This window comes from Patella vulgata, chromosome 2 (genome assembly GCF_932274485.2).
Source record: "Patella vulgata chromosome 2, xgPatVulg1.2, whole genome shotgun sequence".
NCBI classification, from domain to species: domain Eukaryota; kingdom Metazoa; phylum Mollusca; class Gastropoda; family Patellidae; genus Patella; species Patella vulgata.
The window spans coordinates 21,536,927-21,562,524 of NC_065880.2; the positions used below are offsets into that span (position 1 = coordinate 21,536,927).

At 33.6% G+C, this 25,598-nt stretch overlaps 1 protein-coding gene across 2 annotated transcripts; it reads right to left on the reverse strand.

Annotated features, from left to right (window-relative positions):
- Nucleotides 1-768: 768 nt before the first annotated feature.
- On the reverse strand, nucleotides 769-25,585 carry LOC126812024 (PH and SEC7 domain-containing protein). Of its 2 annotated transcripts, none has more exons than XR_008786011.1 (12): nucleotides 25,443-25,585; nucleotides 16,478-17,963; nucleotides 15,984-16,177; nucleotides 15,253-15,311; nucleotides 13,629-13,762; nucleotides 11,578-11,671; nucleotides 9,911-9,992; nucleotides 9,375-9,603; nucleotides 9,014-9,158; nucleotides 8,294-8,437; nucleotides 2,255-5,385; nucleotides 769-1,855 (listed from the first exon to the last, which is right to left on the reverse strand). XR_008786011.1 is itself a non-coding variant. In XM_050538184.2 (12 exons), exons 2-12 carry the CDS (start codon nucleotides 17,899-17,901, stop codon nucleotides 1,798-1,800), a joined length of 2,733 nt encoding a protein of 910 aa, XP_050394141.1. In that variant the 5' UTR covers nucleotides 17,902-17,963; nucleotides 25,443-25,585; the 3' UTR covers nucleotides 769-1,797. The 2 variants fall into 2 exon arrangements, 1 of the variants encoding a protein (XP_050394141.1); XM_050538184.2 differs by having other exon boundaries at nucleotides 5,216-5,385.
- Between the last annotated feature and the right edge of the window lie 13 nt (nucleotides 25,586-25,598).

The following is a 25,598-nucleotide window of genomic DNA, read 5'->3' on the forward strand; positions in this document are numbered from 1 at the left end:
TTACAGGCATGGAACTGTACAGTGCAGTGGATACTTATGGCTGACCCCTGGATCCATTGATTTAGTATGACATTTGTTTTTTTTTTGCAATGTCTATATGCTGTCTAGTCTGCAGGGTTATCTTGTAGATTTTGTTTTGCGTGTTGTGTGGTCCTCCTGCACTTATTATTAGAGGCTTCAATAACGATCCTATCTTTATGAAATGTAAATTGGTAGTTTACCTTGTTTCTAAATCCTTTTAAAATTTTATAGACTGCAATTATTAACTAACCTTTCTCAGTTCTGAAATTTTTATTGGTTATCTATGGTATTTCAGAAATGAAAAGAGAGAGATGGGGTTTAACGTCCACTCGACACAAACTAGGTCATTTCGAGACTAACATGGTATAATTTTATTTCAGTAATTCGCTTGCGCGTAGGGGTCTTTAGCAGTGGGAGGACCGAGGAAAACAAACGAGGTTGGACAGGCGACCCTACTCCTTGTCAGGTACAACCGGGGACTCAAAACCACATCAGTTGACTCAATGACAGACCTTATGATATAGTGCGCACGTGCTAACCATTCGGCCATCCAACCCCCCAGAAATGAAAAGAAGAATCCTTGATATTCCCCTTTGTTTTTTGAAATTTTGTTAACACTTTTGAGTACTCCCAAGTTGCATTTTGTGCTGTTTACAGATTTTAAAACTAAAACTACCAAGGTTTAAAATCGTTTTGGATGAATAAGTAACTGTTGTCATGCATACTTTGAGAAAAAATTAACAAATATAATCTACAATACTGCTTTAATTAAATATGTCACTCTACAATAACACAGATAACATTTCTATTATATTTGAATAAAACTTGTGTGCTTTGTCTTTATTACATCTGATATTCAACCAGTATAAAATACAAGAACATCATACAAAATTATACAATTGAGACTTCAGAAGTATTACATGAGATTTGGCCCTATAGAATTAAGCTGGATTCTCGCCCAACATCAATGGACATTAGCTTGTGTTTACAGAAAAGTGTTAGACTGGACAATTTGATTAAAATAGTGTTTCATGTTTCAATCTGTACTTGGAACAGTATAAAATAACTTCTGAAGAGTAAATATTGACAGAAATTTCAAAACAGTATCAATATAATATACTAGTAACCAAAAGCAATCAATAAATTGTTTTATCTAAAGTAGTACTGTTTATCTGGTACAACTAGAAGTGTCTTGTCAAAATCAAGAGACAGGATTTGATTTAAGTTAACAAAATAATCTTTTGTTAAAATATTGAAATGCAAAGATAAGACTTCATTAAATGAATATTTTCTTTAGAAATGCAAATGTAGACATGAATATTTTTCAGCAATACCAAGATAGAATTCATTAAATGGAACAGTTGGAAATGCCAGATTTCATTAAATGAATATTTAGTTGGAAATGCAAAGATAAACTCCATTAAAAAATATATAATTAAAATGTAAGGAGAAGGGTTCACTGTTAGTCATAATAAATACATGTATCTTGGCCAGAGACAGGTTCATCTAAACTGGTAATAAAAGTACAAGAACATAAAATAAAAAAACATTGGTCCTTAAATTTATAACATACACAACCTTAATTAAACATATCAAGATGACATGAACACACAATATATGCGGTAGGACAAAACAATAGCATTTAATTAACAAATTACTTTATAATGAATTAAAACTTTTGATTTGGTTTTGGATTAATACCTCTTAATGCTCAACAATTACAAAATGGTTAGCATTAGCTTGTTCTTCAACACAACAGTTGATATGTATATTAATTTAAAGGTAAGTATCAATGGTTTCATCGTTGATATATTGCTCTTTGTCATCTACTTCCCTAAAAAAAAAAAAAAAATATTATGAAGATCAATAACCTGAGGTAAACATGATTGAAAGGGGTGGGATATTTAAGCCTATTGTTTTAAAACAATGTAAACAAGACATGCCTACATTAGAAAATAAACAAAGTTCACTACGCAGTTTATTATAAAGCTGATTAAAATTAAATATTAGTATGATAATGTTGATTAGTATATTGAGATTGTTAGTGAAAAAGAAAGAATACTTGTGCAGTTAAAAGTTCTGCATATGTTGCTATTGTGAAAATGAAAATCTTTATTTGACAAGGTAGGATTAGGACCCATCCCTATAATTAACACAGTAACATGCTTATTAGTATTTCAAGCTTTTAAACATGTTAAAACTGACAATCATACACATATTGTTATACATGTACCTTCCGTATGTGCTGATCTTCATTACGAGTGTCTGTAGCTTTTGTACTAGTTTGTTGACATCAAGCACCTTGTATCACAGTTAGTTTTAGGGGTTGTCCATTCTACACAAACATGAAGCCGAGCAGCTTTGTGAAAATAATACCTGGCACCTACTGATAAAACCTCAACCATACAATATGCACAAAACGAAACTAAGCCTTTCCTCCAAAATATAAATTGTGCCGATCATACATTTACCGGTTAATAAGTTAAATTGTAAAAGACAACAAAAGACAGTTTAATGATTGAAGTATATTTTAATCTCTTTCCTACCTTACTTTACATTGTACAATAAAAACTTCTAACATAACAGTTAAGTAACACAATGTTCAAAATTATAATATTTTGTGCATCAAGGTCTAACATAAATCCATCAGCCTTGGCAGTTTAAATTATTTACATGAATTAAACTACCAAAAATATTTAACTTTTTAAATTCTTAACCGCTAAACGTTGTCAATATCCAATTTGATATCCATTTAAAATGCCCACTACAGCATAAAACTGCTGATTATAACGCCTGATTGAAGCAATAATAAATAGAACACAGATTGCTCAAAATATCTGAATCCTGATTAGTTGTAAACAAAAATAAACTTGATATATCTATCCACATATCGTCATACTAAAATTCAACTTTAGAGTGTGAAAATAGCACAAAACATGAACATACCTTCCAGGCAGATACAACAGAAGCCTACAGATAATCATATTGTAAGTGTTCATATGCTGTTCCAGACAGTGTCACGTTTAAGTTATAAAATGTACAAGTAATGGTAGTATGTAAGAAACAATGATATGATAATAGTTTTTATACATTTAATGGCGAACTTGACGACATCATCACAGAACTACAGATATGCCGATTAACATAAAAAACATATGATCAAGCTATATATACTTGGTTATGGCGCCTATACTATAAGAAAGTGGAAAATAATGATAGTGGTAAGCCTACAAACATAGCATCATACTATACTATTAACAAACTAAAACTAAATACCAACAACAAAGAAACATTATTATGCACACATTGGTAATTCTAATGGTAATACTTGACAGTATCTTTGCCAGTGAAAACTTCCATGAAAGTTTATTTTACGATAGTGAATGATTTTATATATACACATGTTTGTGATGGTGAAAAATATACGTGATAATTAACACATAATTGATTAACAATATATCTGTCTTAATTAACAATTAATGATAGCTATTCATTTATTAACATCCAATGCTTCAACAAGTAATAAATTATAAAAATCTTATTATATTTTTAATACATTGACCCAATACTAGATTCTACTATTTTAGTGTAAAATTATAAAATTATGAATGATGAAAGATGAGATCTAATTAAGTGATCATGCATGAACAAGTTCATATTTTATATGCTGTGTAGAATTATATTATCTAATGAAAAGCAAAAACCATTTTAAAAGCAAGTTTTTACCTCAGCCAAAATTTGTTTTAAAAAGATCTGAAGCAAATGATAGGCCATTTAGAGTATTAATTGATTAAAATCTAAACATTTAGTCGACATCTATCAGTTTTCCTGATAAGTGTATTCATTTCACATATTTACAAACAATAAAACTAAACAAGACTACAAGACATTATATCCATGTGGCAGTAAAGATACAAATACATTAATAACCCAGGTTTTTCTTCAACTGACTTATAAATAAAATTGCAACAGAAAATAATACTGGAAAATTAACCAGACTTCCTAGTCCTTTGAAACAAATATGTTACTGTCAGCAATAAGAATAAACAGAAAAGAAAAATATCTATCTTGAGCAAGAATTGGACTTTGTTTTCATCACGCAAAAATGTTACGAAACTAAAATCAACATATATAGCAAATCTTCTAAATATAAAAGAACACACACAAGACTATTTTAGACCAGCTTTAACTTCAAAAGATGATTGTAATGACCATTATGCTATGATAAAATGTTTAAATTATTTCATAAATAACATACCAACAAAAATGCAGATACTAATCTTCCTAAACCAGGAAATTGGAAGATCAAATTTTTTTTCGTGTATGTGAAAAAGCGTAAATATTAAGCTAATAGTAAATAAGAATATAATATGTGTATATATGTAAATATATAGATGTATAAAAAAATGAAAGTGAAAGATAATGTAATTGTTATATGTTCGTACACAAGCACTATAAATATGTAGGAACTAGTAATCCCTTCAAATAAGATGACTAGATAATCAATGGTTTTATCGGTTTTAAGTGGTAGATTCTAATAACTTAGGTGTACGAAATCCAACATAACATCTTGATGTGAAACATTTAATATCTACAGCAGAAAACAAGAACCAATACCAACCGTTAAATAACAATAGAAGGATTATCTTTGAAAGCAAGCAGTGGTTACAGTATTCAAAACACATCGTCTATATACACATGCACAATACCTTCAGAAAAATAAATTCCATCAATATGAACAACATTCTACAGAAATCATACTCCATTACACACTGATAGCAACAACCATCCACAATTAACATTGACAGTTAATAAATTATTGAATAACGACTTCCAAAATAAATATACAAGAAAACTATATATTACATAGTATTATGCTATATGTAATGGATAGGAACACTATGGTCAATAGTTCTTAGTATAAATTAAAAACAAACACCTTATATCACACAATGAAGGAAACGTTTGATGGTATAAATTGGATTGATTCTACATGTACAATACTACCTCCCCAAATAAAGATCTCCAACAAAGAAGCAACTATACAGAATGCCACAACCCATGCACAACTCAAGATGGGTAAAATGAATAATGAAATTAATAAGCAATTTATAATAGAATTTGTGTTGCTGTATATTAAACCATATCATAATCTACACGATCAGTTTGATATATAGCTGCTCGATAACTGTACCTATCAGAAAGACTTCGCTGTACAGGCTTATTAGGGCAATTAAACTGACTGCCTCCAGCCCCAACTTCTTCATCTTCCCCAATGGTGGTCTCAACAAGAGATGGTTCGACATCTGGGAATGCTGTTATTTTACTCTGGAGTAAGTAAACATAAGTTTTGTAGCGTTTCAGCTGAAAAAAAAAAAAAAAAAATACAAACTGATGTAGTAGCTATATATATAGATTAAATTTGCATTATGTGTGGATATTTTTTCTGATTCAGGAGAAAACATTACATTTTATCACAAGTCATGATACATACTTTTTAACACAAGCCATGATTCAATACTAGAGAAAATCATCTGGGAACCACCGATTATGATGATGTAACATTTGTTTTAACTCTAATATTTCAGCAGTGAGCCCATGTTAAACCAGCGGCTGCCAGGCAGGATACGCCCACATTTTTGAGAGATGGATAGAGAACAAGCTAAAAAGAAAGTGATTTTTCCTACAATCAAGGGCCATAATTCATGAAGTTACAATTCGATATGCGCAAATATCGAAAGGAACCAAGATCTTTGGGTTATAAACATGCATTTCAAGTTTCATCAAAATCGGATTAAAACTGGAACCTCCACAGAGTCCACAACCTTGATATACCATATTTTTACACCTTTCGCGTACAAGTTTTGGTTTGATTTTCAGGAAATTTGAACTCAACCTTTATTATGGTGTTACGGTGATATATTCAAACGATTTTTAAAATCAGATAATAACTGTGACCTTCAGAGGGACCACAAGCTAAAAGAGGCGATTTTTCGTATAATCAGGGGCCATAATTCATGAAGTTACAATCCGATATGCGACAATATCGAAAGGAACCAAGATCTTTAGGTTACAAACATGCATTTCAAGTTTCATCAAAATCAAATTAAAATTGTGACCCATACAGGGTCCACGACCTTGACATATACCCTATTTTTACACTATTCGTGTACAAACGGCAGCCAATTTGTCCGGCAATTTTGGTCCGATTTTCCCCAAATTCGAACTCAACCTTCCTTAGGGTGTAACAGTGATATAATAATAAATCAGATAAAAATTATGACCTATATAAGGTCCACAGGCTAAAAACGTGATTTTTCGTACAATCAGGGGCCATAATTCAGGAAGTTACGATCCGATATGCGATAATATCGAAAGGAACCAAGATCTTTGGGTTATAAACATGCATTTCAAGTTTCATCAAAATCGGATTAAAACTGGAACCTCCACAGAGTCCACAACCTTGATATACCATATTTTTACACCTTTCGCGTACAAGTTTTGGTTTGATTTTCAGGAAATTTGAACTCAACCTTTATTATGGTGTTACGGTGATATATTCAAACGATTTTTAAAATCAGATAATAACTGTGACCTTCAGAGGGACCACAAGCTAAAAGAGGCGATTTTTCGTATAATCAGGGGCCATAATTCATGAAGTTACAATCCGATATGCGACAATATCGAAAGGAACCAAGATCTTTAGGTAACAAACATGCATTTCAAGTTTCATCAAAATCAAATTAAAATTGTGACCCATACAGGGTCCACGACCTTGACATATACCCTATTTTTACACTATTCGTGTACAAACGGCAGCCAATTTGTCCGGCAATTTTGGTCCGATTTTCCCCAAATTCGAACTCAACTTTCCTTAGGGTGTAACAGTGATATAATAATAAATCAGATAAAAATTATGACCTATATAAGGTCCACAGGCTAAAAACGTGATTTTTCGTACAATCAGGGGCCATAATTCAGGAAGTTACGATCCGATATGCGATAATATCGAAAGGAACCAAGATCTTTAGGTTATAAACATGCATTTCAAGTTTCATCAAAATCGAATAAAAATTGTGACCCATACAGGGTCAACAACCTTGATTTACCATATTTTTACACTATTCGCGTACAAACGGCGGCCATTTTGTCCGTCAATTTTGGTCCGATTTTCATGAAATTCGAACTCAACCTTCCTTAGGGTGTAACAGTGATATAATAATACGTTTTTTTAATTCAGATAAAAATTATGACCTCTATAGGGTCCACAAGCTAAAAACGCGATTTTTCGTACAATCAGGGGCCATAATTCAGGAAGTTACGGTCCGATATGCTCGAATATCGAAAGGAACTGAGCTGTTTGGGTTATAAACTTACATGTCAAGTTTCAACAAAATCGAATTAAAATTGTGACCCATACAGGGTCCACAACCTTGATTTACCATATTTTTACACTATTCGCGTACAAACAGCGGCCATTTTGTCCGGCAATTTTGGTCCGATTTCACGAAATTCGAATTCAACTTTGCTTAGGGTGTAACGGTGATATAATAATATGGTTTTTTAAATCAGATAAAAATTATGACCTCTACAGGATCCACAAGCTAAAAACGTGATTTTTTGTACAATCAGGGGCCATAATTCAGGAAGTTACGGTCCAATATGCACGAATATCGAAAGGAACTGAGATCTTTGGGTTATAAACTTACATGTAAAGTTTCAACAAAATCGGATAAAAATTGTGACCTCTATAGGATCCACAAGCTAAAAACGTGATTTTTCGTACAAACAGGGGCCATAATCCATGAAGTTTCGATCCGATACATGCCAATATCGAAAGCAGCCAAGATCTTTTGGGGATAAACCTATATTTCAAGTTTCGTCAAAATCGGACAAGAATTGTGACCTGTAGAGAGTCCACAAACAAATTGTGCACGGACGTCCGGACAGACAGGGGCGACGACAATATATGTCCACATGAAAATGTTGGCGTATAAAAACCCAACCGGCCTTAATCCCAAAATAAATTGATGACTCATACATTGTATCTTTTTATAAACCAATCAGCAATCACATTACTTATCACTCTGGTATAATAAACCAAGTGTTATTACTCTCAGTGCTCACTTGAATAGAATCAAAGTTATTATGTTCCAAACCACTGACAACTCAAATTTTCTTATTTCTGCCTGGCCTATGTAGAAAAAGATGATCGTCAAGATGTTCACCTGCTTCCTACGACAGGTGGTGAACAATAAATATATGTACTCACCTCAAAATCTAAATATGTCTCCTTTTCGAGGTAGTCCTGTATATGGCGAGACTTTGCGCCTTTTTCTGGGGCTGCAGCATGATGTTCGTGTATTTCTTGTTCTAAAGACTTAACCTGTTCTTCATGACTATGAAATTGTTCCCTCTAAAAAATTCATAAACATTCCAACTTAGAACAAGATATGCCTTGTGTGGTTGTGTTTGATAATCATCTAACAACTTTGGAGACAAAAGGGGTTTAATATACACTCATAAAAAAGTAAGTTATATAGGACTTACATAAGGTATAATTTTATTTAAATAATCCTGCCCACAGAGATCATTAGCAGTGGGAAGAAACCTACTTCTGATCACAAGAAAGCATGGGATCGAAAAAACTGGCATCAACAACAGTCCTTATGTTATAAAGCACACCTGTTAGACCTAATTAACGAATATTCCTAATGATTGCCCAATTTTTGTTTTTAATTTTCTGTACATGGGAGAATATTTGCTAATCTTGTGGCAGGCTGTGACTGACAGCATTTTTTAAAAATCCTCTGTTATTTTTGTTCCCGTTGTGTCCATTCGACACAAACTAGGTCATTTCAGGAATAACACATGGTTCAATTTTATTTCAATGATTCGCTAGGGCGTAGGGTCTTGAGCAGTGGGAGGAAACCAGAAAACATGTAGAAAACCCACGAGGTTGGACCCAACTCCTTGTCACAGGTAGTCTTACCAATGTCTTTCTTGTATATGAAACTGGTAACAGAGGACGTTGAAAGGTGCTTTTGGATCCCAGAGCTCCTGGTAGTGGCTGTGCAGAGAACGTTGCAGCTACAAAATTGAGCGTGTCTATCCATTCTTGAAGCTCTTTACTGTTACTGCAAATAAAATCAAGAATAATCTATAAGAATATAGTTCTTTATAATATTGTGTTGAACAATTTGAAAATAACGGTTATGACAAAATGACAAATATAAAACTTGATGTAAAAATTTCTGTGTAGTGGATATTTTTTAAAAGCAAGAAGAAGATTCTAATTCAGTAAATAATATATCACTATTAAATATAGAAATCAACAGATTGGATGATCTTACCTGGTTTGGAAGAGAAATTCTGCCCATTCTGCAGTTTGAAGTCTAAAAACATGCTGTTTTTTAGTGTAATCTGAGGCTTTAGTAACTAAACTATGATGTACACGAATAGCATTGCTAGCACTCTCTAATAAACCACCCTTTTTATACTGATGTTCATCTTTATATAAATATAGTATCATATCTCTTAATACAGCATAAAACATCTTCCAACTTCTTTTACCAAGGGCAGCTGTAAATATACCAATATAACTCTAGACATATAACCCGAATGATAACTTTTTTCACTAAAGTGAGCAAGGGTCATAACTCTAGAAGTAACTAACTAAAATTGCTGAAATTTGCAGATGCCGTTAGAAGCTAGAAATTTGCAGATGCTGTTAGAAATCATTATCAGTAATAAACGAAATTCTAGTGGCTCATCGTCTCAATAATGTACAATTCTAAATTAGATCAGATCATAAATGCAGCCTGTTGAGTGTTGACAACAGCAATAAAGGAAACATGAAAGTATTAAATGATCAATTTAAATAACTTACTTCTTCTTCTATCAGCATCCATACAACATTTTCTCATGACATATCCTTTCTTATACTCTATAGTTTTACTAGGATCAGGCACCTGTAAAATACAAAAAAAAAAAATTCAATACAAATTACATTATCGTAATGGTTTAATACATTATGTATTAAACAAATACTAACGTACCGGTACTTCAGAACATCAAAATCAATGCAAATATCACTCCTCAATGGATAATGAAATCATTGCAACCTTAGGACACTTACATTCATTTCAAACAGGCAATAAATTATATATTCCTATCCTTTTTAAGCCCAAAATTCAAGACTAAAGATAGGTTGCCAGGCAACGAAACATACGCCCACAGCAGCTATATCGTCCGGGCAGTCAACATAGTTGTCGCATATTTTTACTTTTTTCGGTAATGAAACATTTATAATACATTAAAATCTGATTAAGAGTAACAACTCATTAAGTAATTATCAGAAAACCATTAGAATTTGTTCGGTTTTTATAAAGTTCTGCCCCATGCTAACGTTTAGTATACGAAACTTTTAACATCATGGATTTAGCTGTTCAAGCCATAAAGATTCATTGAAAATCAATATACTTGTTCGTCTAAAAAGACCTTAAACACTGTGTATAAATTTAAAATCAATCGGATATTAACTTTAGCCTCTAGAGTGTCCTCAAGATTTTTCAAAGTGATCGAGGGCCATAACTCTGGCAAAAATTATTGGAAATCGCTGAAAATCAATACGATTCTTCGTCTCATGACCTTAAACACTGTGTATAAATTTAAAGTCAATCGGATATTAACTTTACCCTCTAGAGCATCCACAAGATTTTTCGAAGTGATCAAGGGCCATAACTCTAGCTGTAATTATCGGAAAATCGCTGAAAATCAATAGGATTCTTCGTCTTATGACCTTAAACACTGTGTATAAATTTAAAGTCAATCGGATATTAACTTTACCCTTTAGAGTGTCCACAAGATTTTTCGAAGTGATCAAGGGCCATAACTCTAGCTGTAATTATCAGAAATCGCTGAGAATCTATAGGCTTCTTCGTCTCATGACCATAAACACTGTGTATAAATCTAAAGTCAATTGGATATTAACTTTACCCTCTAGAGTGTTCACAAGATTTTTTGAAGTGATCAAGGGCCATAACTCTGGCAGTTATTATCGGAAATCGCTGAAAATCAATAGGCTTCTTCGCCTCATGACCTTAAACACTGTGTATAATTTAAAGTCAAATCGGATATTAACTTTACCCTCTAGAGCGTCCACAAGATTTTTTGAAGTGATCAAGGGCCATAACTCTGGCAGTAATTATTGGAAATCGCTGAAAATCAATAGGCTTCTTCGTCTCATGGCCTTAAACACTGTATATAAATTTAAAGTCAATCAGATATTAACTTTAGCCTCTAGAGGTGGACGCCGGACCACCGGACGGACGGACGGGGGCGACGACAATATACGACCACATTTCAATGTGGGCGTATAAAAAGCAAATATAGATGTTAATGATAACTGAATCTAAAGATTCCATTTTTCTATTGACTTTATGCCACCATCTTGTATTTCTCTTAGGCTGTTAGCCAGCACCTGAACAATATTTGGTTTCTATCCAAGAACATCAAGGTCAAGTTGCCATATTTTAAACAATAATAAATTCTTACATCTAAGAATGGATTTTGACCAATAAAATGTTGTGGGACGGAGGCTGATGGTCCAGGGCTTTCATTTTGAACTTCAACCGGGGCATCCTCATCACTGAAAATAAATGTTATATACATGTAATCGTTAAGGATTATTAGATCATCTAATTACCCATCATAATAATTTTTATTATCTGAAAGTATGACACATGTATTGGTATTTGTAATGACCAGGAAATATTACTTTTTTGACACGAAATGAATCATAACCCCACTATAACTATTAAACACTTTCCAACATGCTCATTTACTCATCTAACAATAAAAGTGATTCATCATTCATGTCAAATTTGTTAATATTTGTAATAGTTGAAAATCAGCTTGGCTCAAAGTATTGGCTCTCTTAAATATAGGTGGTGGCGAGGTTGAGGAGGAGGAGTAGGAAGGGGGGCAACTGGCTTAAAATTCTTCTAAATCTGTTCTGACATGGGTTGATTTGCCATGGAATGACTCATTTGTTAATTTTCCATCAACATTTTATAAATATACTATTCAAAAAAAGTAGGGGATATTTGATTTTTAAATGTTATTAAAGTCACCTAATGAAACTGACGAAGAAACAAATGACAAAATGAAATGAAGTTCACATTCATCGATTTATTCCAAATGATCGTTAGACTAAGTAAGGCACAGACTGACCATTATAAGGGTAAAATGATACCCGGGGTCAAACAGCAAAGTTACCACAGCATCACAACCAAGTCAGTAACGGGTAAATCCTCCTCTGTTTGCCAAACAAGCATTGATCCGACGTGGCATACTCCTAATGAGACGTCTAAGGTCATTTTGGTCCAGATTGTCCCATTCCTGTTGCAACGCAGCAGCAAGTTCTTGGACATTGGCAGGACGTTGTTGACGTTGACGTAACCTCTGTCCAAGCATGTCCCAGACATGCTCGATGGGGGAGAGGTCGGGACTCAGTGCTGGCCAAGGTAATGTGGTGATGTTCTGTTGTTGGAGGTAACCTGTAACGATCCTGGCCCTGTGACATCTTGCGTTGTCATCCTGGAAGATGAAACGGCGGCCATGACGTCGTGCGAACGGCACAACATGGACTGCCAAGATGTTGTCCCGGTAGAACTGGCCTGTAACACGCCCTGCAACAACATGTAAAGCCGTTCTTCCAGCAACAGTGATGCCTCCCCACACCATAACAGAACCACCCCCAAATCGATCATGTCTGATGACGTTAACGTCTTGGAAGCGCTCGTTTCGACGACGCCACACCCTCCTACGTCTGTCCAAAAAATCAACAGTGAACCTTGACTCATCTGAAAACATCACATTGCTCCAGCGTCGATTATCCCAGCGTTGACGATCCCTACACCAACGACGTCTTGCCTGAATGTGATGATCTCTCAAACAAGGGATCACGCGAGGACGTCGGGCGCGAAGGTGACCCCTATGCAGTCGATTCCGAATCGTCTGGCCACTCACTCTCACACCAGTGTCTGTTTGAAGACGAGCGCTGATCTGATTTGCTGTGATGACACGATTTCTCAAGGCCAAGGTACGGATAAATCGATCCTGGGCTTGAGTTGTGTATCACGGTATCTGGACCATAGCCTGCTTATGACAGACTGAGAAACATTCATCGTCCGCGCCACAACCGCCTGTGTTGTGCCGATCTGTAGCATGCCAAGGGCACGTAACCTTTCATTTTGGGTAAGCCGACGCATATCAAAATTTGTTTTCTGGTCACTAAAACAATTAAACTGATGTTTCCACCCTGGAATTCAATGCCACAATGACTGTAACATTCAAAGTCAGAGTCGTGCAAATCTTGGGTTGGACCCCCATGATGATCCCAAGCATCACCTGCATTCCATGCGGTAGCTATTGGTGCGTTTGGGCGTCACATGTAACTGGAAATGTTTCTTCTGTTAGGTTCTATAGTGACTTTTTTCGTAGTCATTTGCATATTTTAGTATTATGCCCCCAAAATCAAATATCCCCTACTTTTTTTGAATAGTATATATCGCTCCAATAATTTTTTTCAAATCTTTACTTACATGGCCCATTCTAATGGCTCAGATTTAATAGAGTGAAATATAGTTTTAAGAATATCTTTTGGAAAGTTATCACCATCATTTAGTTCTCCTAAATTTTCTATAAATTCTGAGCAAGTCATCTTTCTTCCAACACTCTATAATGAAAGATATCAATTGGAATAGAATACATTGCATTACATTATTATACATTACCTCATTTACTTGAAGAAATCAATACTGAAATATATAATGCCGAACAGAAAAGTTTGGTTTTTAATGTACAGTATGTGCATGTACTTGTATCTATAATAATGACTGTTTGCATATGTTTTCCAACAAACAGCTTACATGTGGTGCTCTACTTCAATACATTACCAGTCCCATGTTGCATAAAGTAAGACTTAAATTTAATTAATGCCAGTGGTTACATTACATGCACTTCACATGTTTTCGAATGGGTGGTAGATTTGCTCAAATTCATTCTATAATAATATTTTTTAACAGTTGTAAGGTTGCAACGGTATAGAAAAAAAGAATAGCTATATCTCACGATATTGGTAATATAAATTATCACGATATCATGGATTATCATCTGGAGTGAATTATTGCGATTATGGTGCTTCAAAAATTCATTATCGTCATATTTACTGATATAAAATTGATATAAATTGTGGTGTATAAATGGATTAACGAATCTAATGTATCCATCTGGTATTTAGCACTGTATGCAAGTTGTAGTGATGAAGTGAGACCCATGTACATGTATATATTTTGGGTTAAGATTATTTTTGTAGGTATCGTCACCTCAAATTATTCTATTCTGATCAACTGGAATAGAATACAGAATAAATATTTATTAACTCAATATCTGGATGTACTTTTTAAAACTAAAATATCCCCATACAACAGAAGAAGTGTTCTTTTTTGTGTCAGCAGTGATGTGTTTTCGCAGTCTGTTGAACTGTTATCAGAAATATTCTGACTGACAATGACATTGGAAGTTTCAAGTTTAGAAGCCATCTCATTCAAAGAATAGTAGAAATATTACTCAGTTGATTTTTCAATGTAAAATATCAATTTGATTTTTCAAAGGAAAGTATTGTCACGTGCAGTTTAACTGTATCATTCTTAGTGGGGTCATCCTTACTGTTAACTGTTATAATGTCAATTATAATTATAATTATTGTGGATGCTTTTTTATTGGGTATATCAAAGCGTAGCCAACACGTGTATGATAACGATTAATATTATTCAGTGAAATATACTTGAAACATGAGACTAGTGTCAGTCAGTTGGTCCATTGCATTAAAAACTGCCGTCTGTTGTGGAATTTGGAAAATGATATAGATCTAGTATCAACACTTGTTAAAATTTGATTTCTTCTTCATTTTTTGAGTATTTTGAATGGATTTAACATGAATTGTGATCAAAAATGTAAATATCGCCTGACCTAATTATCGCCATCCCCAGGGTAATGCTGCAACCTTTAAACAGTTGGTAAAAATATTTGTTTGTATATTAGTCTTATGAACATTTTAATTGAAATATGTATATTTCTGTATTAAACTACTGTTTGTACTACTATATTCAGAGTAACAAATAATAACTATACTATGATGATAATTCAGCATTGACCATACACTACCTGACCATGAAGATCTGTATTTAGAAGCATTATTGCACAAGTCAAAGTATGGCAAGCATCTGTAAAATAAAACAAATATGAATGACATAAGTGACAAAAAGATACAGCAGAATATTTGGTGGTAGAGTATAATTTAATGTTGGCTTGCATATGTCATGATGGTGTCAAATGAGCAGGAAAGAATAGGATTTTATAGACGGGGAGAGGAGCTCAATTTCGATCGAACAGGAATATATCCTAAAATTGATGGTGAAGACCCTTTAACTTAAAAAAAAAATATATCAAGTCCAGCATTTGAAAATAATCAATTAGACTTGTGGTATAAGCTGTTATGGCAAATCAAATTTTATTTGCCGTAACAATAAAACTTGCATACCAAATGCTTTCCTAGAAAAAATTGTCATTCCTTTTATAAAAAAAATTATCCGTAAAATTTATTGAGCACAAAATTAATGTGTAATTCATATTTTTTTAAAAAAATAAACCAAAGTAAAGATATACCATAACAAGTTTTTTAAAATCATCTTAATGATATTATAGCCCGGAGAATACACTCGTTAACCAAGGTCAAACACATAATTAGTAAAAGATTAGTGATTAAAAACAAAATTGATCTTTATAAAGAGAAGTTAATAGACTGTATTTATACATGTAATTAGTCAAATTTATCGATAAGACCTCACTAATGGTCAGATAAATGGTATACTGACCAAGTAATACAACTATCTTACCTTCTGAATTAAATGTTCCAGGGTTGCATTCCATATAACGATGAGAAAAATGAGCCAAAACTCTTTCTCTTTCTTGGGTTTCCCCTGTTAAGCAAAATTGTTTAAGGAATTTCCTTAATGATACATCAAGGGAATCACCAGTAAATTGAAAATATTTCAAGTATTCTTCTGCAACTAAATTACTGAACTCATTCCTGAAAGACAAAAATATTTAATTACTAAACAGTACAACTTGAATCTAATCAGATTAGAAAAATTAAACTCAATAAATACCAGTAATGCAGTATATCTGATTCTTTTAGCCAATACCAGCTGCTTAAAATACATAGCAAATCTTTACACAAATGTTTTAAAAATAATTTTTTGAAACAGAATTTAATTTTAATGAAACCTTTGATGTTAGATTCATCACAGTATTAGGAGCTGAAAGATTATTCTTTTTTAAATATAGCTGTGATTTACAGTTTTTTTCATTTGCGACAACCAAAACTTACTTTTTGAATAGGTGCCTTGAAACATCTGATTTTCTAAAGCCATCAAGAGCATACAAACGCTTAGCCAACCTTGCTGCAGAAGGGCGATCTACAGATTTCATTGGTTGATGATAAATACTATCAGCCTCAGACAGTGCAGATAAATCAAGAACACCTTCTCTACAAGAAGAATTCATGTCCTGTTGCGCTGTATTAATGGAAGGTGACACAGAATTATCACTTTGTTTATTAGAATTATTAAAAGACACTGAAACAGATTCCTCTGTTAATTGTTCTCTTCCATCTTTTTCTTTTCCTTTATTTTTTTGAGATTTCGGATCATCAATGTTTATAAAAGCCGGCATAAATACACGCTCATTCTTTTTATCTTGTTTGCGTTCAGGCGAACTATGACAACTTTTGGACACCTGGGTTTGATCACTAACCTTTTCTAATGAATTGGTTGAACTTTCATGACAAGTAAGTGTATCTAAAGAATAAGCCATATTGTCATCATCAATATCTATACTAACTATCTGAAAACCTGTACCAGTTTCCAGATAGTTTTCATGACTCTTACTTGTACGGACAAGTCCAATGTCAGTTTTCGTAGCACTCGGTGAGATCTTTTCAGCACTTTTACTAGTAACCATTGCTGGTTTCGAATCTGCATTTGGCACAGGGTTTTGGTCTGTATTTGGAGTAAGTTTTCCACCACAATCAGAGTCTGAACTGTGACTATCTGGTAAAACACCACTATCACCAGAGCTTGGAATATCAGTATCTGTTGTTTCAGAATTATGATTTCCATTTAAAGCAATCAGTCCATCTAAATTAGCATTTTTTCCTGTCATCAACATATCTAAACATATTTGTTTGTTTTCACTGAGGTTTTTATTGTTTTCTAATTCTGTGACGTCAGGAATGTCACAATCTGTAGGTGATATAGAAAATTCAGTCATTTCATCAAGGCGTGCGACAGGTGCTCTTGGAAGATCAGGCTTAATATTAGAAGATTTATGAACAGGTATTTTCTGTGGGCTTTTGTGTTTTTCACTGTTCATTTTGTTTATATTTTCTTTCTCGTCTGAATGATATATGAATTTTTCAGGACTTGATTGGGAGCTAGCAATAGAAGGGGATGGCGATTTATCGTCAGACTGTCGAGTTTTTTGGTGAGGTGGCGTGGTCCTTATGATCATATCACCCGTCATAAGAAAAGTCTCAAAACCTTTTCCTTTTTGACTATTTGTTGAACCTGTACTACTTGTCGATTCATTCAAGGAACCATTTTGACAGGCTTGATTATAACTATCATTACGACTTGAGCTTGGTGTACAGGCTTGTCTAGCTTCTTTTACTGTCAATTTGCCATTTATAGTTCTGGGTGGACTTCTTGTAGATACTGGTATTCTAGATGGACTTGCTGTTGTTCGACTGGCCATGACTATCGGTTCCACTAATAATATTACAGTTGATCACATGGCTACACATTAAGTACATGTATCTGTAAGAAAGAAACAACAGAAGTTATAACTCAAGATATTAAATTCAACCAATCAATATATCATTACATCTTCTGGAATGCTGGTTTTATGCAAGATATTTCAAAATGATCAAGAGCCATAACTCTGGCAGTAATTATCGGAAAATCGTTGAAAATCAATAGGTCTCATAACCTTAAACACTGTGTATAAATTTAAAGTCAATTGGATATTAACTTTAGCCTCTAGAGTGTTCACAAGATCAAAGTGATCAAGAGCCATAACCCTGGCAGTAATTATCGGAAATCGTTGAAAATCAATAGGTCTCATGCCCTTAAACACTGTGCATAAATTTAAAGTCTATCATATATGTATATTAACTTTAGCCTCCAGAGCGTCAACAAGATATTTTAGATTGATCAAGGGCCATAACTCTGGCATGAATTATCGGAAATCATTAGAAAATCAATAGGGTTCTTCGTCTCATGATCTTAAACACTGTGTGTAAATAATTTAAAGTCAGATATTTACTTTAGCCACAATTGTTAGTGAATGCCGGACCAACGTGCGGACAGAAGTGACGACAATATACGACCACATTTCAATGTGGTTGTATGAAAATATTTGTTAGCAGTTATTAAAGGACAAAAGGAATTAATAAGAAGTCAATTCCACTGGGCTTCAATATTTCCGATTCTGTGTGATCGGTTAATGTTATAAAAAGCTTACTTTACATGTTTGTAATATTACTAATTGTACAGCGCAATGGGCGCTTACAGCTAGACCCGGATCCATTCACTTAATTTGATATGTAGGTTTGTTTGTGATTTCTGCATATTGTTTTGTGTAATTATGTGTGGTGCAGTCCCCCTGCACTTACTATTAAGGTAACACAGTTATATTTTGACATCAATGGAGCTAAATCACTAATATTTGGGGCCTAGAAATTGACACAAATGGGTTGCAATGCATATACATGTAATAGTGTAATATGAATGTCTATATAAACTGATTAACATTCAATTGTTTCAGTTTTTACTGTAGGTAATTTCTAATCAGTTATGTTCGGTGAAATACACCAGAAGTCTCAATCGAATTGCGATCTCTAGCGTCTGGTTATTCCAATCTACGCCGATAGTATTTATTGAGCACTCTCCAGATAAGAATGTGGCGTCACCGTTTGAATGACTTGTGGAATAGATGTGTGTCTATCTCATTCTTCGAGTCCCTTGTTACAAATGACGCTGGGACGCATTATGGTACACGATTCGTGTACCAATGGTAAAATGTTTATTATTCAATATTGGGTATCAGAAGCCCATCTTTTCCCGGTAAGATCACAACATCAATGTTGATTTAAATTGACAAATAATTTGTGTTTTCAAAGTCAATTGGATGATATTGAATTAGAGAATTAGATCCTTTAAGTTAACTTTGACAAATATCCATATTAGGTTTGTTTTTTTTTCTCAACAAAATATTGTATTCAAGGAAGTTTGAAATAACATCTTGGTACACTTCCGAAAAAATATCCATCAATTCAACTTATCCTTAGCAACTACATTTGCCATTAATTTTATACTTAAACATGCATTATGCAAGAGCTAAATCTGCCTATTGCAGGTCTTTTTTTAGGCCTGAAATGTTATCTAAATTATTAATTAGACATTAATTAACCTATCCAGACAATAATCAACTCTAGATGGCATTGCTAGCCTGCAATCTTTAGTGGATTATGAGACGATTTACTGCATAACTTTCCTTCGCGATTTAACGATCAAATGGATAATCAAGACTTTGATGTTTATCGTACTGACTTTAGTAATGATGATCAAGGCTAGCCGGAAATTTTCAGCAAATTGCCTTTATACTGTACATTATCTAGTTTTTAACTATTATAGTGAGAACTGCCAACTCTTTATCGAATCTCCCATAGTGTATCTTAAACAAAAACCGATACTTATTACATGTACCTTTATTCTGGTGCCATACAAACAATCACACCAAACATTTTTCGTTAATCAAGAACTCTGCCCTGTATCAATATCATATTTACAAACTTGTAAAAATTAAATATGACTGGAAAGTTAACTGTGCAAAACATGTTTGAATTTTGAGATTCGAAAAAAATAAAAATTGATAGGGATCTTCATATACCCCAGTAAGTTTCAAAAATTTCCATCAAGAACTGTGGCCTGTATCGCACTCACAAGATTTCATAAATTTGAACGCCCATAATTGTAATGGGGTTGGAGATGGAGGATCACAGCTCAATTTAATAATAATAATAATATCAGTATTTGTATAGTGCATAAACACTGTTTCCACAGTTTCTAATGCACTCTATGTTCACTACATTTGTTCTTGATGTCAATATCACAAAGTACCTTCAAAAAGGAAAGTTATCAGTTTGTTCTTAAAAACAGAAAGAGATGACTCTAGATGTATGTGTGATGGCAGCTAAGCTAATGCCAAAGAAACGGCGCTGAGTACGAAAATGCACGTTTTCCAGTCTCAAGTGTTACAAGGTACTATAAGGAAGTATAAGGTACTATAATGTCTTGGATGTAGGTAGGTGATTGTGAATTTAGAGCTTTCAAAGTTAACAATAAAATTTGAAATTAATTCGCTGTTTAACGGATAGCCAATGTAGTGATGATAATGTAGCAGAAACGCTGTCAAATCGTCCTTTCCAGTGAGAAATCTGGCAGCTGAGTTCTGAACATATTGTAGCTTCTTTATGAGGTTTTCTGGAAGTTGATACAAGAGAGCATTGTTATGAAATCATATACAAGTCCTTCTAGATTATCTCTGTTTAAATACATTTTTATCTTGATGTTATGGAGATGGAAGAAGGATGAGGAGCAGACTGCCTCAACATGTTCTTTAAAACTGAGGTTGGAATCAATAACTGCCCCATTATTTTTGGCCATTGCTGATTGAGTGATCTCCTTATTGTCAAAGTTAAAGATACATTATGGGAGATTCAATATAATATATAATATAATAGTTAAAAACTAGATAACTCAAAGGCAATTTGCTGAAAATTTCATTCAAATTGATCCACTATGAACCGAAAACTAAGCGAATGAAATTTCTGCCTAGCCTCGGTCATGATTACTAAAGTCAGTACGATAAACAGCATAGTCTCGATTATCCATTGAATCGTTTAATCAAGAAGGAAAGTTATGCAGTAAATCGGCTCACATCTAGAGTTGATTATGGTCTGGATAAGTTAATTAATGTCTAATTAATAATTCAGATAACATTTCAGGCCTAAAGAAAGACCTGCAATAGACAGATTTAGCTGTTGCATAATGTATGTTTAGGGGTAATATTTTCAGATCAGAATTTTGTTTGTTGCCATTTGGTACCAATGATTCAGAATTCAGTTTTTTCGGGATTTAGCTTCAGAAAATGATTTGTCATCCAAATGTGTATTTCTTTAATACAGTTTTTGACACAGTCAAGAATTGGGATGGGAGAACTTGCATCGAATTCCAAATATAGTTGTGAATCATTGGCAAAAAGATGGACTGTTAATCCAAAATCTGCCGCTATCTTTGTAATCGGCTTCGTGAAGATGATGAATAGGACAGGACCCAATACTGAGCCCTGTGGAACACGACATACCATGTCTAGTGTCTCTGACTTTGAAGACTTTGAGTTTATATGCAATCAATGACCGAGTAAACAATTCCTGCGAATTGGAAAAAAATCAAGAAATTGTAGACAGATGTCAGGCGAGGAGGTGAAGACAATTTTCATAATGGAGATTCAAATTAAATGTGTCCAGTCATAAATATAAAGCTGCCATTTAAAACCATCATACATTTGTACATGTCCACTATCCTGACTAGATTTTGAAATAAATTTTAACATTTTCAAATTAACCATTCAACAGAAACAAATTTAAATCAAATGTGGGATTATAAATAAGACTGAAACAGGTTCTTTCCCAGAGCAAATAATCCTTTGTGTTGAGTTAGACTACATGTGTATGCCACAATTTACATACATGTAGCATCATATTTATTGACTATAATTATATTAATGAATTTTGGAATAAACGTTGATATTATGGGATGGGTCAAAAACAAGGAAAATTTTTAAAATTAATATTTTTAGATTTTTGTCCAAATATGATTATAATGATATACACATAACTTAATCAAGCTTCAGACAGTGTTATAATGTACTACATAGTTGACATTTAAATCAGACAATACCTGACGTAATTCTATGGCTAGTAAGTTGAAAGTTATCATTCCACATCTACAAGTCATTGAGAACAGGATAGTATTGATTTTCAAATCAAGAAAATTGTTATTAAAACACAAATTTTAAGAAAAAATTTGCATTATCTCAAAAATTACCATTCCATACAGTTGTACACGAACATTCAATTCACTAATAAATTAAACATGCATTATGCAAGAGCTAAATCTGGCTATTGCAGGTCTTTCTTTAGGCCTGAAATGTTATATTTAAACTATTAATTAGACAACGCTAACCTTTTTGTTTACTGGATTAAAATCCCATTTGCTGCTCAACTTTCATTCATGATTTAATCATGAAATGGGTAATCGAGACTATGTTTTTTTATCGCACCAACTTTAGAAATGATGATAGAAAATCTTGGTTCAGAGGGGATCAAATTGACTGAAATTTTCAGCAAATTCCCTTTACATTATCTAGATTTTAACTATTATAGTGAGGACTGCCAGATCTTTATCTAATCTCCCATAATATATCTTTAATAACAGAGTACCTGTAAGCATTGCCATTAACAGATTTTTATTATTTTATAAAAACAGGCTTTTTCACCCCATCACACTCTCCTCCCATCTATATTCACCATATTCGACAATGAGTAGTTTCATACATAGGCCTTTCCAACTTAACACCAGTTTACAATATGTAAGCGTACGTGTCCTAATCAAGAAACAAATTGATTAAAGGGGCATTAGGTAAGATTAGACAGTTCTCGCTATAATATTAATAGTTAAAAAATAGATAATGAAAAGGCAATATGTTGAAAATTTCAGTCAAATTACTTCACTCTGAGCCTAGTTATCGGCGATACAACAACACGGTAGCCTCGATTGTCATTGCTACCGTTATTACGATAATAAACGTCTCGATAATCCATTTTTACGGTTATTTCATCAACCACAAAACTTATTCAAATCTACTAATTATCGGAGCAATCCGATGGCATCGAAAGTTGACTATAGTCTTAGTATGTTAAACATACACTATGCAAGAGCTAAATCTGTCTATTGCAGGTCTTTCTTTGGGCCTGAAATGTTATATAAATTATTAATTAGACATTAATTAACCTATCCAGGCCATAATCAACTCTAGATGGCAGCGCTAGCCTGCGATCTTTAGTGGATTGTGAGCCGATTTACTGCATAACTTTCCTTCTCGATTTAACAATTAAATGGATAATTGAGACTATGCTGTTTATTGTACTGACTTTAGTAATGATGACCAAGGCTAGGGGAAATTTCAGTCACTTAGTTCTCGGTTTACATTATCTAATTTTTAACCATTATAGTGAGAACTGCCAACTTGTTACCGAATCTCCCATAATGTATCTTTAATTAATGTCTAATTAATAATTTATACATTTAAGGCCTAAAGAAACCCTGCAATAGGCTGATTTAGCTTTTGCTAAAGATTGATTTGGTGTGACTTTTTTCTACACAAGTTAAAGGAGTTAAATCTCTATTCTTTGGCAACTACATGTAGAAATGGACACAAATGGGTTGCAACGTATAATAATATTAATAATGTAATATGAATGTATATAAACTGATTTACATTCAGTTGTTTCTGGTTTTAATTTTTAGTATTTTTACTGTAATTTCTAATCAGTTATGTTCAGTTAAATACACCAAGACTCCAAAATGAATGGCAGTCTTTGGCGCCTGGTTATTCCAGTCTCAACGCTAGTATTCTCCTGTGGTAGGATGACCCGTGCACTTTACAGAAAGTTGGTCTCGACACGGCTATATGTGCACGCTTCAGTTGCGTGTCTAGAACTGAATTCTGACTACCCCGCACTCGCTTTGAGTCGATAAATAGCCATGGCACGTGCAATTCTCTACAAATATATCAACTATTACAGCCGTAAAAAATCTATTGTTGACGATTTTGAATAGCAGTAAAATTTAGCTTCTTGGTTATTACAGCAGCTTTAGTAATTACGTTTGTTTTATTTTTTAAATTGCTTTATCATTAACTGTACCGTTAAGAGCGGCATCTTTTGGTTTAGTACAAATACTATCTCTGAATCACTTTCTTTAGCAGGAACATGATACTAGCAGTAGTTTCATTTTACTTTTACAAGTTTCTTAAAACAATTGTTGAGTTGTCTAAAGTGCTTATTTCTAAATTCAATTTCTTGTTCTAGCTTTCTGTTATGTTTCGTAAAAAAGTAGTCTTGATTATCCCGACCTGTCAATCAGACGTAGAATGGTTGATAGACTGGTTAAGCGAGACTAATTTCAAAACAAGGGCACGTAACCTATCTTTTACTCAAAAGTGTCTGGATGTTATGGACGCAACTTGGAACCAGTTTTCAGTCTATTATTTATAGATGATTAATGGTCATAGCTTATTAAGTACAACATGATCGTTTATTTAGTGACTATATTTGTGTAAAACTGATTTGAGGCTTGGCATATATATATATATTGTGGCGTAATTGTCGCGATATTTGGAGATATTTATTTATGGTGGGTCACCCTACCTGTGGGATATGCTTAGCCTCGTTCATCCAGTCGCTTCATTATATTATAAATGGCGCTCGGAAGCATTCTGGCACATGATTTTGACAATTTTGTCTTAAATATTGGATATCAAGAAGCCCATCTTTTCACAATAGATAACAACATTAATGTTCATATAAATTGGCCAATATAAGTCCTGTTTGCAGTATCGAAGACTGTGGATGATTGTTGAGTTAGCGACTTTCCTCCTTTTAAAATTTAAGAATAGAACTTTTTCAGATTGAGGTAGGCCCTACATGTACACAACCTGTGTGCCTTAATAGCCATGTATATTTAGGCTAAATGGGAAGGCGCAATTAGAAACAATCGGGGGTAGGCAGTTCTTCATTTTTTTCTCCCCCAAATTAAATGTCTATTATAGCCTATAGGCCTATTATTACTATTTTATTTAGTATCTCAGACATCATAATGCAGTGTAGTAGTAGTAAGTAAGATTCTGTTACAGTATACACACTGACTTTGAGCAACATGCTAAACTATATAATAGAATGTGACATAAATATTCAGTTTATTAATGGTTTAGTCCTAGAATATTAGCCCAAGCCCAGGAATTTGGTTTCAAGTCAAGCAGGGGCAATCAGTCAAGCAATCATCATCCAATGGCAATGTCTTACGGGACGAGAAAACCCCCCCAACTATCTAGCTATTAATTGTTGAAAGGTGTTAAAATTGATACCATTTTCAATTGTGTTTGACACTTACCTTAACAAGAGAATAGAATCCCCTTGAATTTACACATATTTCAGATTAAGGCAGTACACAATATATTTATTTTATTTTTCTGACATCTGCCGACTTCCGCCATGCTGTCGTCGCGTAATTTCTCGCAGGTGGCCACGTGATACTTTGATATTTAAT

Bases quoted from the DNA above. Each gene is read 5' to 3' on its own strand.
- LOC126812024 (XM_050538184.2), bottom strand. From the start codon at position 17,901: ATGGCCAGTCGAACAACAGCAAGTCCATCTAGAATACCAGTATCTACA. The intron at 15,312-15,983 runs GTAAGATAGTTG...TTTATTTTACAG, and splicing joins TGGAACATTTAATTCAGAAG to ATGCTTGCCATACTTTGACT. The intron at 9,993-11,577 runs GTAAGAATTTAT...TGTATTTTACAG, and splicing joins GTCAAAATCCATTCTTAGAT to GTGCCTGATCCTAGTAAAAC.